General features: G+C 34.6%; 1 protein-coding gene across 23 annotated transcripts in view; it reads right to left on the bottom strand.

Annotated features, from left to right (window-relative positions):
• adgrl2a (adhesion G protein-coupled receptor L2a) overlaps nucleotides 1-13,964 on the bottom strand; it is a 323,813-nt gene that overhangs the window by 56,673 nt on the left and 253,176 nt on the right. For all 23 annotated transcript variants that reach the window (XM_015355714.2, XM_069194276.1, XM_069194275.1 and 20 more), the window contains one exon: nucleotides 7,283-7,496. In XM_015355714.2, coding sequence (XP_015211200.2) covers nucleotides 7,283-7,496 — 214 coding nt within the window. The remainder of the gene's footprint in view (nucleotides 1-7,282; nucleotides 7,497-13,964) is intronic.

Raw genomic sequence — 13,964 nt, 5'->3', positions numbered from 1 at the left:
TTTTTTGTCAGAATAAGGTATTAATTAATTGACCTAAGATTATAAACAAAAAAATATTGTCTGAGTTGTCTAAACAATATTTCCACATATGTTTAAATATGTATGGAGGTATAAAAAGATCAGCATATGAAAAAAAAGTTTTTTGCTTATATTATGTTTAAAATGTTCAAATATTTTCTTAAAACAAACTGATGATAAAAAGCCAATAAGCCATTCCAATATTTCAATGCCTTCTGTCTGATATCACAAAATGTATTATATATTCTGAGCCAAGCTGATCCAGGCGTGGATGTTGCTCTTACCAGTCTATTTATTAACTTATCAGTTTATTGAATCTGGAGAAGAGGAGTTCAAAAAAGCTCAGAATAAGGCCCTAAGGTCCTAATATTAGTCCTAATATTATTGATACTTCTTATTCTTGCTCATCAAGTAGCAGGTACCTGGAGAGAAACCTGTCAATTTTGAAGTTGTGTTACAAAGTATCTGACTGAGAGAACTTTTTAGAATACAGTGGTGCATATGACCAATGGCAGTTAGACAGCATGGGTCACACATTATGAGCATGTTTGCTTTCAATGACAAATGGCGTCTGGACTTAATTGGCAAAACAATTTTTGAACAGTCGTAGTATGATGTGTTTGTGGCATTTTGATCAGTTTTGATTCTGCCATTATCTTACGCAGAACCACCATTTTAAAATGCTTCTGCACCAGGGATAATGCCTGAGAAATGCCGAGTTAATACCTACAGTGTTTTGTGAACTCAGGCAGTCTGAGTTTGTTTGGAAACAAACTGGCAATCAGTTGGAAAAATACTCATTTACAAAGACATCATGGTGAGTACCCACTTATGCAGAAGGGCATTTTCCTGGAACAATGTTGAGTGAAAGTATGAAAACAGTGCTTTAACTGGAATCTAAAACTAGATTTTCCTAACAACTATCTCACAAAGCAGTCCTAATTCAATCGCTGCCACTGCCGCCAAGCTGCAATTCAAGCAGAGCAATGGTCGCAAGGAAGACGATTTTGAAAAGCATTTTCAAAAACAAGAGTCACACTGCCATCTTGGTTGATGCATCACCACAGTACAAGTTAGTTTTGTGTATACACGCCATGTTTGGAGCAGATCAGCTACAGCTACACGGTGTGTGACAGCTAGCAGCATCAGTTAGAAATATAGGGGAAAAACAAATACTGTCACTAGGCATCCACACTTGGAAGCCTAACAATTCTTCTATGCATATTATTACATGTAGGTGTTCTTTTGGGCAAAAGAAAACCCAACAAAGATTATATGGAGAGTTGTAGAGGAACAAGTTTGTTTTAGTTCCATGCTGAAAATACTGTGTGAAATTGACCTCTAGTTGTTCCTTTAAAAAGGATATTGTCAGAAGACACTAGACAACAACTTCTTTTTTCATTACCAAAAATATTGTTATTCAATTCAGAGGCTTTTTTAAAGATAAAAAACTGCTTTTTGCACTCAAGGATGCAGAATTACTATCTGGTAAGAAACCCCTACAGAAGTGTGTATTGATTCCCTGTTCAATTTGAGTCTAGCTGCAACGAGATATTCATGTAAATCCCTAAGAAGTCGGAAAGAACCTTTAACCGATGCCTGCAGTTAATTATTTATCAGCATCGAAATGGTTTTTGTGTGTGGTGACTGAAGCAAACCAAATCTCAGTGCGTTTTATTCGTAAACAGTTATTAAATTCAAGTCTCTGCCTTGTTTTAGAGACTGAGTTAATCATGACCTATAAAATGTTAATCTGAAGGGCTTTAAATATCTACTAGCACCATATGTAGAGCCTGAAAGTACAAGGCTGTGTGCCGTGAAGCGGCAACAATAGAACCCTTAAGAGAGCTTTGCACGCACTTCTGTCACTGATATAAGTAGTGTAAGCATAATATATTATTCACTACCAAAGACTGAGAAAATGCTTTACCTTTCAACTGCAATTTAGCAAAACCATCCTTTAGTATACAAATAAACACACCAACATATTTATACTGAGCCTTGCAATTAATGAGAATTCAGGGCTGGAAATCCACTTTCCCCCCCCAATACATTTAGTGCCATGGCTGTTCATAGACATATTGATTATTTTTAGCATTCTTTACCCAAACCTCCTAGATATTGTCAAACAGATGTTAAAATTACTGTTCTACATTTGAGCAAGCTGCTTTATGAAATTTCAGGCTTTCATGCATTGATCTTGCTCCCTATTGGTATCTGTAGACATGTGATGTGATTGCATTGAGTAACCAGAGTTAACCTTATTAGTCAAATGAAAATGGCGAAAAATACATGTCAGTGGTTCTGATTTTGACTATTTAAATTGTTCCACTACAACTAACTCAATAAAATAAACATATTATTAGAGAAGTAGTTCAGGTGGTAGCTGCGTCAGCATGCATAGTCTGCAAAGGAACAAGTAATAGGTTTATTCCATGCTGAAAAGAGAAGAGAAAAAACACAACATTTCAGTGTCACACCTTAAGAAGGCTTCACCGCCGAAACGTTGCGTTTTCTCTCTCCTCTTTTCAGCATGGAATAAACCTATTACTTGTTCCTTTGCATATTATTAGAGATACAGGCCCTTATGAAAATACATTAGCAATCTTACAATGCACAGCAGACTGGTCAAAGTTCTGTGATAAATTATTCTTTCTGCCTATAATCTTTGTTCTATTTCTCTTCTTTTACTGACCCCATGAGTTTTGGCAAGACGTTTCTCAGGAATACCGTTACACATCTGCTCTTATGCAAACATTAGGTAGGTTCCTTTTGATAAATTTCCTTTACAGATTATCACCCATTGCAGAAGACTAATTGCTTACAGCTGAAAACTCAGAGCTGTAGTGGTCCTACGGCTATTTTCTTTAGACCTGGGAGTATGTACAATTTGCTACAAAGACGAAGAAAAAAACCTTCTACAGCCAGTGAATCCTAATTATTACATCAATTATCACAAACAAATCAAGAAACTATTCATGGGAAAGACCATTTAATGAAGCTGATAAAGTCAGTAACAGATCAAAAAGAATGAAGCAGCAGTCCATAAATATCAAATAATATTAAACAACTTTTGCATACTATTTTCTCAAGTTTATGTTTCCTTTTAATTAAATATTGTTCCTTGGCAACTGACAACAACTAACAGCAGATCACGGTCTTATTCAACATTGTTAACCAATGACATACCTACCCTATAAAGTCTGTTCTTCAAGCAATATTTAATTGTACCACACAGGAAACCATTTCAATGTCTACTTAGTTCCAGAGATATTGCATAAAACAAAACTATCTGTTGTTGGACTCTGAAGCAATTAGACCACTTGGCTATTTGACCAACTGTGCATTCCGATACCCAGTGCACTTAATTATATTTTTTGATGGTAATAGTCTCCGTCAGTTTTGAGCATTGCTTTTCTTTGATGAATATTTAAATTATATTTGAATAAGAAACTTCAAATTTTAATTTTATATTCTGCCTACAGCAGTAGCCCAATTCAGGTTTAATTTAGAATGGTAGGCAGACATATGGTGGATGTACACATCACATGCATAAATATACTAAGTAGCTTAAAAACAACAGATAGGTTGAACTTTATTATGAAGAATTAACAGGGAGAAATATTGCATAAAAATTAAATTTACATAAAAGTGCACTTGTGTCTGTATGTTCTGGAATGTAATTACAGCAGCTCTGATATACAGTTGACAAGAAGGTGACAAAGTAATTAAACTGGTACATATTCCAATTCTTTGATAAAGACATGGAAAATGGCTGTATTAAGTCTGTAGTACAGTCATCATACCTTTTCCACGCCAGGATTATAGTGCTTTTATTAGCATGAATCAATTATAGCAGGAGGCAAAGAGTCACAAATCAGCCAAAGATGAAGGAAATCTCAATGAAGCTAAGCTGAAAGCTGTCCGTATGCTTGTTGTTTTTTAGATGCTTTAGACAGTGGCACTTGATGCAGACCTAATGAAGCAGGCTGATCCTCATGTAACAACATACAGCAAGCACAGTAAACGTTACTGGATCATGTCGAGTCAGACGGACCCTGTAATTCAAAAGCATTAAGCTGTCCGCATTCTCAGTGCTCTTTGGCTGATACATTGCAGAGGGACGAGATGCAATTCCACCAAGGTGTATAAATTCATTATTGTCCTTTTATACTTGATACAGTTTGAACATGAATCAATAAGAACACGGTGGTTTTAAGATAATCTTTCCGCTCAAATTAGGCTTTCGGATTGAAATGTCTTTCACCCTCCTTCCCTTTATAAAAGGAAACTATTCTTATTTATTCCCATTGATTTGACAAAAGATGTGACAATCTGTTGAATATAGCTTGAACCAAATTTTATTCTTTTTCATTTTCACTATTTTCAATATAAACACACAATCATCAATAATAATAATAATAATAATAATAATAATATTGAAAGTATTTTCACTTAACATTGGTAAACACAAATTATCAAAGGTGCAAGTCAACATTCAAAACCATTATATATAAAACTTTCAGATGTTCTTCTTTGTGTTATATAGAAATGAGACAATCAATTTTGATGTACTGTTAAAATAAATCAAGTATGACAATTTAAATGAGACAGTTATAAATCACATTCATTCATCATTTAGGAAATATTTAGCAGGTTGTACAGGTTGCTTTTACAAGTGCCAAGTGCTTTTCTTTTCATGATCCCACTTCTGTTTCAATCATTCTGTCTTTTGAAAGCAGTCTTTTAATTTATCCCTATACATATTTTGGCTTATACGCAGTAAACGTATGTTTATTCTGTACGTGAACTAACTAAAAAACACAAATCACTGTAACAATGCTCTGTTATCCAAAGTGTACTCATAGAATATAAAAGTAGTTCAGGTGGGTAGCTGTGTCAGCATACTTACGCTGCAAAAGAACAAGAAATAGGTTTATTCCATGCTGAAAAAAAAAAGAAAAAACACAACGTTTCGGCCGTGGAGCCTTCTTCAGGTGTGAGGCACACGCCGAACGGCCAAAACGTTGTGTTTTCTTTCTTCTTTTTTTCAGCATGAAATAAACCTATTACTTGAATATAAAAGTAGTTTAAAATTAAATGTGTTGCCTAGGACCAGGCTAAAGATTTAAAATAATAATACTGAAATCCATCAGTAACTAAGGCTGGACTTTTAACAGCCTAAACTACAATATATAACAATATATATAGTACTACTATAACTACATTTGTCTCTTTTAGAAAAATGAAATCCTTAATCTCTTCAGTGAATAAATATCAGCACTAACTCTCTTTACCCACTACTTTTAAAATTTATACTGATAAAACAGGACTTTTGATTTTTTTTTACCTAGTACATCAAATGTTCAGGGTCACACTTGGGGCAACATTAGGATATGGAAACCTTAGGACAGTGAGAGCAAGTCAGCTGTCTGGCTTTATCAAATAAGAGTTGACAATAACCCCTTGAATACATCTAATGTTGCTGCTCTGCAGTTTTTATTTCATTATTTCTTATTTCCCCAGACAGAAAGCAAGAGTTGCTGACAGCCTCATATCATCTGATTTCTTTGTTTTGCCAGGAAGCATACAATTCTCAATTCAGGGGCTTGGTCTCAAATGAGACACTTTGCTTATCCATGACTGTGTGAAAACTCAACAATTATCTAAGTACAGTGTTACAGTTAATTCCTTTGTGAAGCATACTCTTACAAAGGGCCCTTTTATGCTGATAATATACTGGAATACATACATACTTATTAGGAGCTTAAGTGGCAAAGCATTGTAGATTGACGACCTACTCTTCTAACTGGAAAGAATCCAGAATGAAACAGACCCAGTATGAACTTCCAGCTGTACTAAAACTAAAACAGTTTATGGTAAAAGGTTAAATGGCATTAATTCAGCTAAGTTACAATCTTTGTTGTACCCCACGCAAGGGGCCAATGCTTAATATGCATGAAGCTCACATTGTTCTCTCTACTTAAGGGAAGGGATGTCCATTTTAGCATTAAGAAAGCACAAAACAAGTTTTCTTTAAAAACAAAAGATGAAAAATCTTGTTACATTTACAGCCCTTTCCAAAAAAAAAGTGTCGAGGCTAAACCCACTTATAACACACTGAAATGCACAGTAGGGAACTGCTGTTATGTATTTAAAGGTCACAATTACCTATTTAAAAAAATAAACAAAAAGCTTTTAAATATACATTATTTCTTCTAAACTAATATTTTTATATTAATGCCAACTATAGGAACATGATGAGAATTGAAAAATTTTGTGATTACCTTTTAATTAATCACGGTAAAACAAGGAAAACAAACATTACTTCACCTTTTTACATTAATACAGATTTTAAACTTCTTAAATTGAGGTTTCTGTTGCATTACATTTTCGACAAGTTTCTGCTTTTCTACATCAGACCATTTAAATTTGGATGCTGGTTTATATATTAATAACATAACAGTCTTATCTATCTTACCGTTTCCATTTACAGGAAAAGGAAAGGGCAAATATTTTAAATCTGTGATGAAGATATTTGCACAACCCCCTTTGTGTTTACCCCACAGTTTTAGTAACGTATCACAAATACCATCTTATACTAGTCTGTACCCAGCAAATTCATGGAATGTACCAAAATTTTATATCCAGTATATTTGAATTAGGATGCAGTGTGAAAATGAAGCAGTTATATATAAATATTGCAATCTTAATTAATGAATTAACACCTAGGGAATTAAGAAATTTTCTAAATAAGTAAGCAACTTTTCAGGAAGCAACCTTTCAAAATGAGTGATGAACGCTTTCCAAAAGGCATGCTGAATGAACAGTGGACAGAACTGTAATGCACTAGAAGACACTAGGCCAAAAAAGAGAATGAAACATCCCACAATATTGCCCCAGACTAATCTACTGACCTCAGACCTCAAAGTGGTGTTGTGAATGCTAACCCCCAAAAAATTCAGGTTTCCCATAATATGAATTTAAATGATAAAAATGGCTATTTTAATTCAGTTCCAAATGTATCTTGAAATGTAACTAAGTAATACCTAGCAACAACACTTAGTTTTTGAATCAGTAAATTAATTTTAATATAATTTAATTTTTATAATATATTTTCATTAATTTATTAATGCAATTTTACAAAAAACATTATGACCCTCTGGAATCTTCACACCACATCACACTAATCAAACAAACAAAAAATCAAATTTAAAACATTAGATAATTATTACAATCATATTACGCTTGGAAGATGGCTTACCTTTGAGACATGATTTTGTAAGCATCAGGGAGGTAGCAATTAATATTTTCCATCTGAAAGGGATCTGCATCACAGATCTTGTCATCTGTCCGGCCATAGTTAGCACTCTCAATCATGATGACATCACTTCCTGGACATCGCAGATCGATTGGATAGCCCTCACAAGACAGCTCTCTCCGTACCAAACCAAATGGCAGAGCGGCTCGGCTGAAAGCTAGGAAGAAAAGAGGACCTTATATCAGAACAACAGGAAAAACTAAAGCTTGTGACAGGGAGGGAGTACAGCTTTTAATTTTTCCAGACTTGAATGTCTCTTAGGTAAAAATTGTGAGCAAATATACTCCTTTTTAATTAAATATTATCTATATCATCAAATGCTTGCACACATCCAACAACTATGGCTTCTACTAAAATGGGACTTCAAAAAAGCCCCTTAAACCATATACTGACCTTCACTAAAAACTGACTTGAATATATCATGGGGTTAATAGCACATAGCCATGAAATGTCATGGCTAAAACTCCAACTACACAAACTGCTTACTTGATCAAAGTACATTTGATCAAATGATGACATTTAGAAACAAAAACTGATTTGACTATACCGTGAGAATATAGTAGAGGGCATCCTTATATCAGGCATAAAAACTAGTTACGTACTTATATTCCTTACAAATTCCTCCACATGATGTCCGGTACTCCAAATGTAAGTTTATGTTGAGACCCTTAATGGTTCTAGCCCCTTTTATTTTTTTAGAAGTCATTCAGTTATTTAAAACAAATAAACGTGTTTCAGAAATGAGAGTGGTTAGTGTTCTACAATAACAACTAACTCTATCATTGGTATCTTCTGGTTTATTTGCAATCTTCTTCTATCAGTGAAGAAAAAAACAAGCATCTCAACAACATGAAGTGTAATTTAATCCATCTTACAGCCCTGACAATCGAAGAAAGAACTGGCAGGAGGCTGAGCGAGCAAAAAATCAATACTGTGGCTTTGTGCTCTGCAAATGTGAACACTGCCAAATAGCAGTGCTTAGGGTAAAATGAACTATTTTGCTCCATTTTCTCCTCTCTGAACAAATGATTTTGAAAAGAGCTTTTTTTCCCAAGCTATAAAATGTCAAGCAATAAGTCCCTGAGCTAGGGGAGAATTATTTGAAGAAGAAGCAAAAAGAACTTGCGCTGTAACAGGTGCACTGGCTTTCATTTGCCAAGTTAAAATTCACTTCATCAGTGGACCTTACTCATACAGAGGCATCTTTGGCAAAGAGCAGCAGAAGAGCGCAAACCGACGTGGCACAGATTTCTGCATTGTTTGAAAGAGCACCGCTGCATTACATGCACCGTCAATAATCGCTGTTGTTAGTGGCAACTTGCTGTCTTGGCTGAAGCCGAGACCATTTATGTTTACAGTGCCGTGGTTCCTTAATGAATCTCTGTTCACAGTCTGGTGCCTTGGAAAAAAATGTCATTACTCCTTTCGTACTCTAATTTGTTTTGTAAGATTGGCACTTGAAAACACTGCCTGCTTCTCTTGTGCTATTCCTGCTAATTACCTTAAGTCTTTGGCTGTCATGGATGACACTGTTTGTACTTTTTAAAGTTGAAGTGCACATTGCTTAAACTGATTACCTGAACCCTTTTTAGACTGGGCTGTGATGCTGAGTTCAATCCACCCATTAGTTGCTTGCTATGTCTATAAAGAACAGCGGTGGGGACTGTCTTGAGCTTATTTCAATTCTAAAAAAGGGTCTTGCAACATATTCTAACAAGCAGTATGGAAATCTGGCAATTTCTTTCATCTAAAGACAGTGAAAAGATACATCCCATACTTTCTACAAAAGGTTTTATTCTAGTTGTTCATTTTAAGCACTGGAGACCCTTTAAAATGTTTTCAACATTTTAAATTTAACTTAATTTAAGAAAACATTAAAATGGGCATATTAAAAAAAGCCATTGGAACGACAGAATGGTATGTTCTGCACCATTTAACACACACTCGAGTCGTAATGGAACCTCTTAAAGTAACTTATGTAAAGAAGGTCCATCAAAACTGAAAATGCTAATTCAACAAAGTTGAGATGTTTCTAGCACACAAATGTATGTGATGACAACATCAATGGATGATATCACACTAGGCATAAATACTTTGCCTTTCACCTTCCATGGCTTCTGGAACAGGACAGGTAATCTATTATATTTAATAGAGCAGGTAATTCAGCAGAACGCTTCCAAGACCACTGATGCATATTACAATTTTTTTTCCTTTGAATTTATTACAACTTGAAAAGATTTTTAAAAAAGTTTTATTGTGTTTCTTCATTTTCACATTTAGACTAGATGTTTGAGGCAGACCTAAAAAGCTGGAAGTGTTACGTTGTTATTCAAACATCATTTTTCAATATTTTAAAACAAAAAAACTACTGTATAAGCTGTAATGCAGTCCAGAAACATCTGCTTGCCAGAGACAGTCCTGAACACAAAAATGAAAACACGGCACGATGGGAGTGCTTCTGACAGCCAATCTCATATCAATGTCAGCAGATCCCTGCACTGCTCAGTCAACTGTCATTGACGGTCTTGGAAAGAACTTAAAAACTATGTAAGATATCAATCAATCGATTAATTAAACAGATTGTTTGATGCTCAGCTCGTATGGAAAATTTTAATCTACACATGAAACCTTTCTTCTCTGTTTCATTTTTACAATACAGATCTGTCAAATTGTTGACTGCTGGGATATCACTGGAGAAAACATTTAACAGATTAGATTTCCTAGCAAGTCCTCAATTACACATTTTTATGACATTTAGCATACAGGGTCACAATCGACCACATATCAGTCAGCTGGGCTGCAGTCACATGTGCCTGATTTGTTTCACTGGTCAGCTTTGCCCTAATTTGCTATCCAAACAAGCACATTATATCAAACACGCATACAAATCTAACTTTATTATGTTAACAAACCACTAACAAGTTGTTTTAGACAAGCAGTTAAAATACTGTTATGCAAATAATAATAATATGCAAATACGCACGCACTGTAAGTTATTTTTTCTTTTGATTTTAGCACATGAATTAGCATCATTTTATCACTATTACAACAGTGAGAGAAACTACAATAAAATAGTGACTTGAAACTATACTCTTTCCTTAAAGGAAATGTTAAATGGAAAGGGCAGTGCTGTTCCACTGAGAGAATATTGGGTTTACACAGTACAGTAAAGAAGAACCATCACCAAGCAATTTTTTTTCTGGCGTTGTTCAAATTTTTGAAAAAGTAGAATGATTTCATCTGTACTCCCTAACAGACTACCAGCTAAGTTCATACATCACACAGCTACTGCTAGTTCGTAAACAACTGTCAGGGGCCTCTGGATTGATTAAGCCTGGGGCTAAAGTACTTTCTCACCCCCCTGTTGGATGATCTCTCTGGGCAAAGGGTTGAGTGACACTAGCAAATCAATTTTGGGGAGGGAGTATCTGTGTAGCCCCACATGCCTGTTTAAGGACAAATGATTTGGGTCTCTGTTGACATCAGTTCACCACTGTTCATCTCAATTGACTTTGCAGCACCTCAGAAAAAAACTTTAAGAAAGGGCAAGTAATATATTGCCTTAAGCATTATGCCAGTGTATTCTTTAAAGACTCTTGAGTTATTACAACACAGACCCCATACAAATACGATGATAAATGATTTTTCCACATTCAGTTTTAACAATTTATTGATTTGATCTGATTATCTATTTAGCCAAAACAAATTGCAGAATAAATATATATTATACAATTTATGGTCATTATTCTTTCATGTCCAGAAGAAAGGGGGGGAAGGGGTTCTGGAGATTTTTTTGAATAAATGAGATAAAAGCAAATTGATACACAGTAACATCTTGCCTAAAGTAAAAGGGATAGGACAACACCACAATGATACAAAACTGAAATTAATGTAATGTAAATATGATAAAAATAAAAATATGGTACTCACCATGCCAAAGAAGCTTCAGTAACAATAGGATAAAGATAATGTAAACCTGGATACTAAAGTATAAATTCACTTTTAATTTTAGCACCTAACATGAAATTTAAAACCATAAACACTACAGAATGAATGGGGGAACGTTCACTGGTGGGAAGTAAGCAAAATACTGTGATGCGTGCGGGATTCAAACTTACACTATCTCCAACAAGTTTTATATCTTTATTTTAATGTTATTTTTTATTTATTTAAATTTAAATATTTGACATTTTTCCAGTTGCTTGTAGGTTCCAGATGCATGATTATTGGATACAAGGAAGTTTATTGAAATAATTTTAAAAACATTGTGGGCATCAATTCATACATATGGACTCACATATGGATCACACCACCACTTCCATTTATAGAATTCCATTGAGGTACAATGGAAAATAAGAATAAAGGAATCAGAAACACATTAGCACCTCAATGACATGAACCAAATGCGTTCTTCACTATACAATGGGTTGCTCTAATAAAGGAGGTATTTAAAAGGCTTTAACTAGCTTATTACCCCATTTCCATTGCTAACAAAGTATATTACTGCATTACCTGACAAAAACTTACGTTATGTCATTTTACAACTAAACAAAAAAATGTGTTGTTGTATTGTTTTGACAAAGCTCACTTTGGCTATTTTCTTTGCGCTAATTGGTAAATCTAAATCTTTACATTTACACAAAGTAGCATTAGTTTATTCCCTCACAACCACAAAATATATTTTGTGGAATCTAGACAAAATGAGTGAACACCTTCACATTCAAAGAAAGTAAATTTATTCCATAAGATCCTGAAAAAACATGTAGTGGAGTAGCCCCATCTATAAATGTATCACTGTCACAATACAGGTTTATTTTTTAACTTGTTTCATTTCTGCAGGAAGTGATACATGTGGAAAATGTTACAGATATTGACAATGGCTATAAAATAAAAATAAACCTGCAAAAGAAACTATCTGAAAGATATACTGCATAGTGATGTGCTAAAACCAATGTTTTTCTTTCACACGCTATCTTCACCTGAGTCAATTTTGTGACTGGAAGAGGGAAAAACCTACAGCATCTTTGCATTCTGGAGGCACTTGTTGCTATAACAAGGGCCAAATCCTTTTTTTTTTAATTTAGCCTTGTGAAGACCACTGTGCTGAAATGTTAGGGTGAGTGTCTAACTTCTAACTTGGTAAGAAACCAGGCAATAATGCTGAATGTCAAACAAATATAACGCAGAATAAAAGTGCATTCTGTGTGTTTTGAATATACTACGCCTTTGTTTGATTGCTTACTGTCACTTTTGTTGATTTTCAAAATGTCATGGGAGTCCAAGTCAATGTTAATGTGCCAGCAGCAGCAAAAAAAGAGGCAAAACATTAAATATTGTAGTACAACAGCATCTATTCTATACGTGATAGTGACAGGCTCCAAAGATTTTTCTCTTTCTAATTAAATGATAGAATGAGGATCAGAAGCAGTAAATAATAAATTACAAGGAATCCTCAATCCCATCACCATGGAAACCTGTACGCCAGTGCCATAACTGCTGTGATCCCTCTCCTGCCCTTGTTGACACTGAGCCTTATCATGCATTCTGGTCAGCAACTGAGAAAGTAGCTTTTCTATTCCTCTCAGGCAGTCATGTAGCTGGCATTGAGCTCAAGTGAACAGACCCATGCTACCACACAATATGTTGTATTCAGGGACCTCCTTTTACTGTCTGCAGATTGTAATTAACTGGTAAGCCCCAGTAAATAATACAGAGTATATTTCTATCAAGACCCTAGATTAGAACTAGAACTGAATTACTTATACTTGCCTTCTATGGTTCCATGCAGCTGTGTTTACTAGCTACGACTCACTAATTTATTAATAATACCCAAAATATCTAGCTTATCCCAGAATACTGTTACTGTATTCACAATACTAAGAATTCTAGACTTTGTCATTATTATCATTGTCATTATTTTCAGTTGTTTTTAAACTTTTAAAAATTATATTTTTCTTGGGCTCATCAGTTTTTAAATCAATTCTACGACTATATTCTCAGAGAATGGAAAACTGCTTGGAAATAGAAAGAAGATAATATCAATTTTCCTGTTCCAGAAACACAGAAAAGGCTGTCCTGCAAAGGAAATAAAGACCCCGTTTCCTACAGTTGGTAGCCTTAAGCTGTACATAACACTATTTATTTTCTAATTCCCATGGTGCTATTTACACTCACTTTTAACCTTTTATGTGACATTGAACAGTTTTATGAGAAAAAAAGTGGTCAAAAATGACCTGCTAATTTGAAAAGGACATATTATAGGAACTCTCCCTGGTGCTATAATATTTTAATTTCTTCTTCAAGACAAACCAATTGGAAAGTGACCATCTGCCGGAATATGAGTACCATTGAAGCGGGGTAATGAACAAAATGTCCTCCTAATTCTTGCAACCTGAGAGCCATTAACAACAGCAAAATCCTGAAACAAGCCTGAATCGTTTTCATAATAAACCAGAGTATTCATCCAAAGGATGTTTGATTAATAGATAAAGACCATACTAAACTTGGGAAGACTGATAAAGTTAAAGCATTCTGCTAATTTGCTTTAATAGAAGTATACACTGAATTTAAAAAGGAAACATCCGAACTGAATCTAACATGAGAGGTGCCATTAAGTTTCTCGAGT

The sequence above is a fragment of the Lepisosteus oculatus genome, chromosome 9 (genome assembly GCF_040954835.1).
Source record: "Lepisosteus oculatus isolate fLepOcu1 chromosome 9, fLepOcu1.hap2, whole genome shotgun sequence".
Taxonomy (NCBI): domain Eukaryota; kingdom Metazoa; phylum Chordata; class Actinopteri; order Semionotiformes; family Lepisosteidae; genus Lepisosteus; species Lepisosteus oculatus.
The sequence above is the reverse complement of the archived record's forward strand: the minus strand, read 5'-3'. Positions and strand labels throughout refer to the sequence as shown.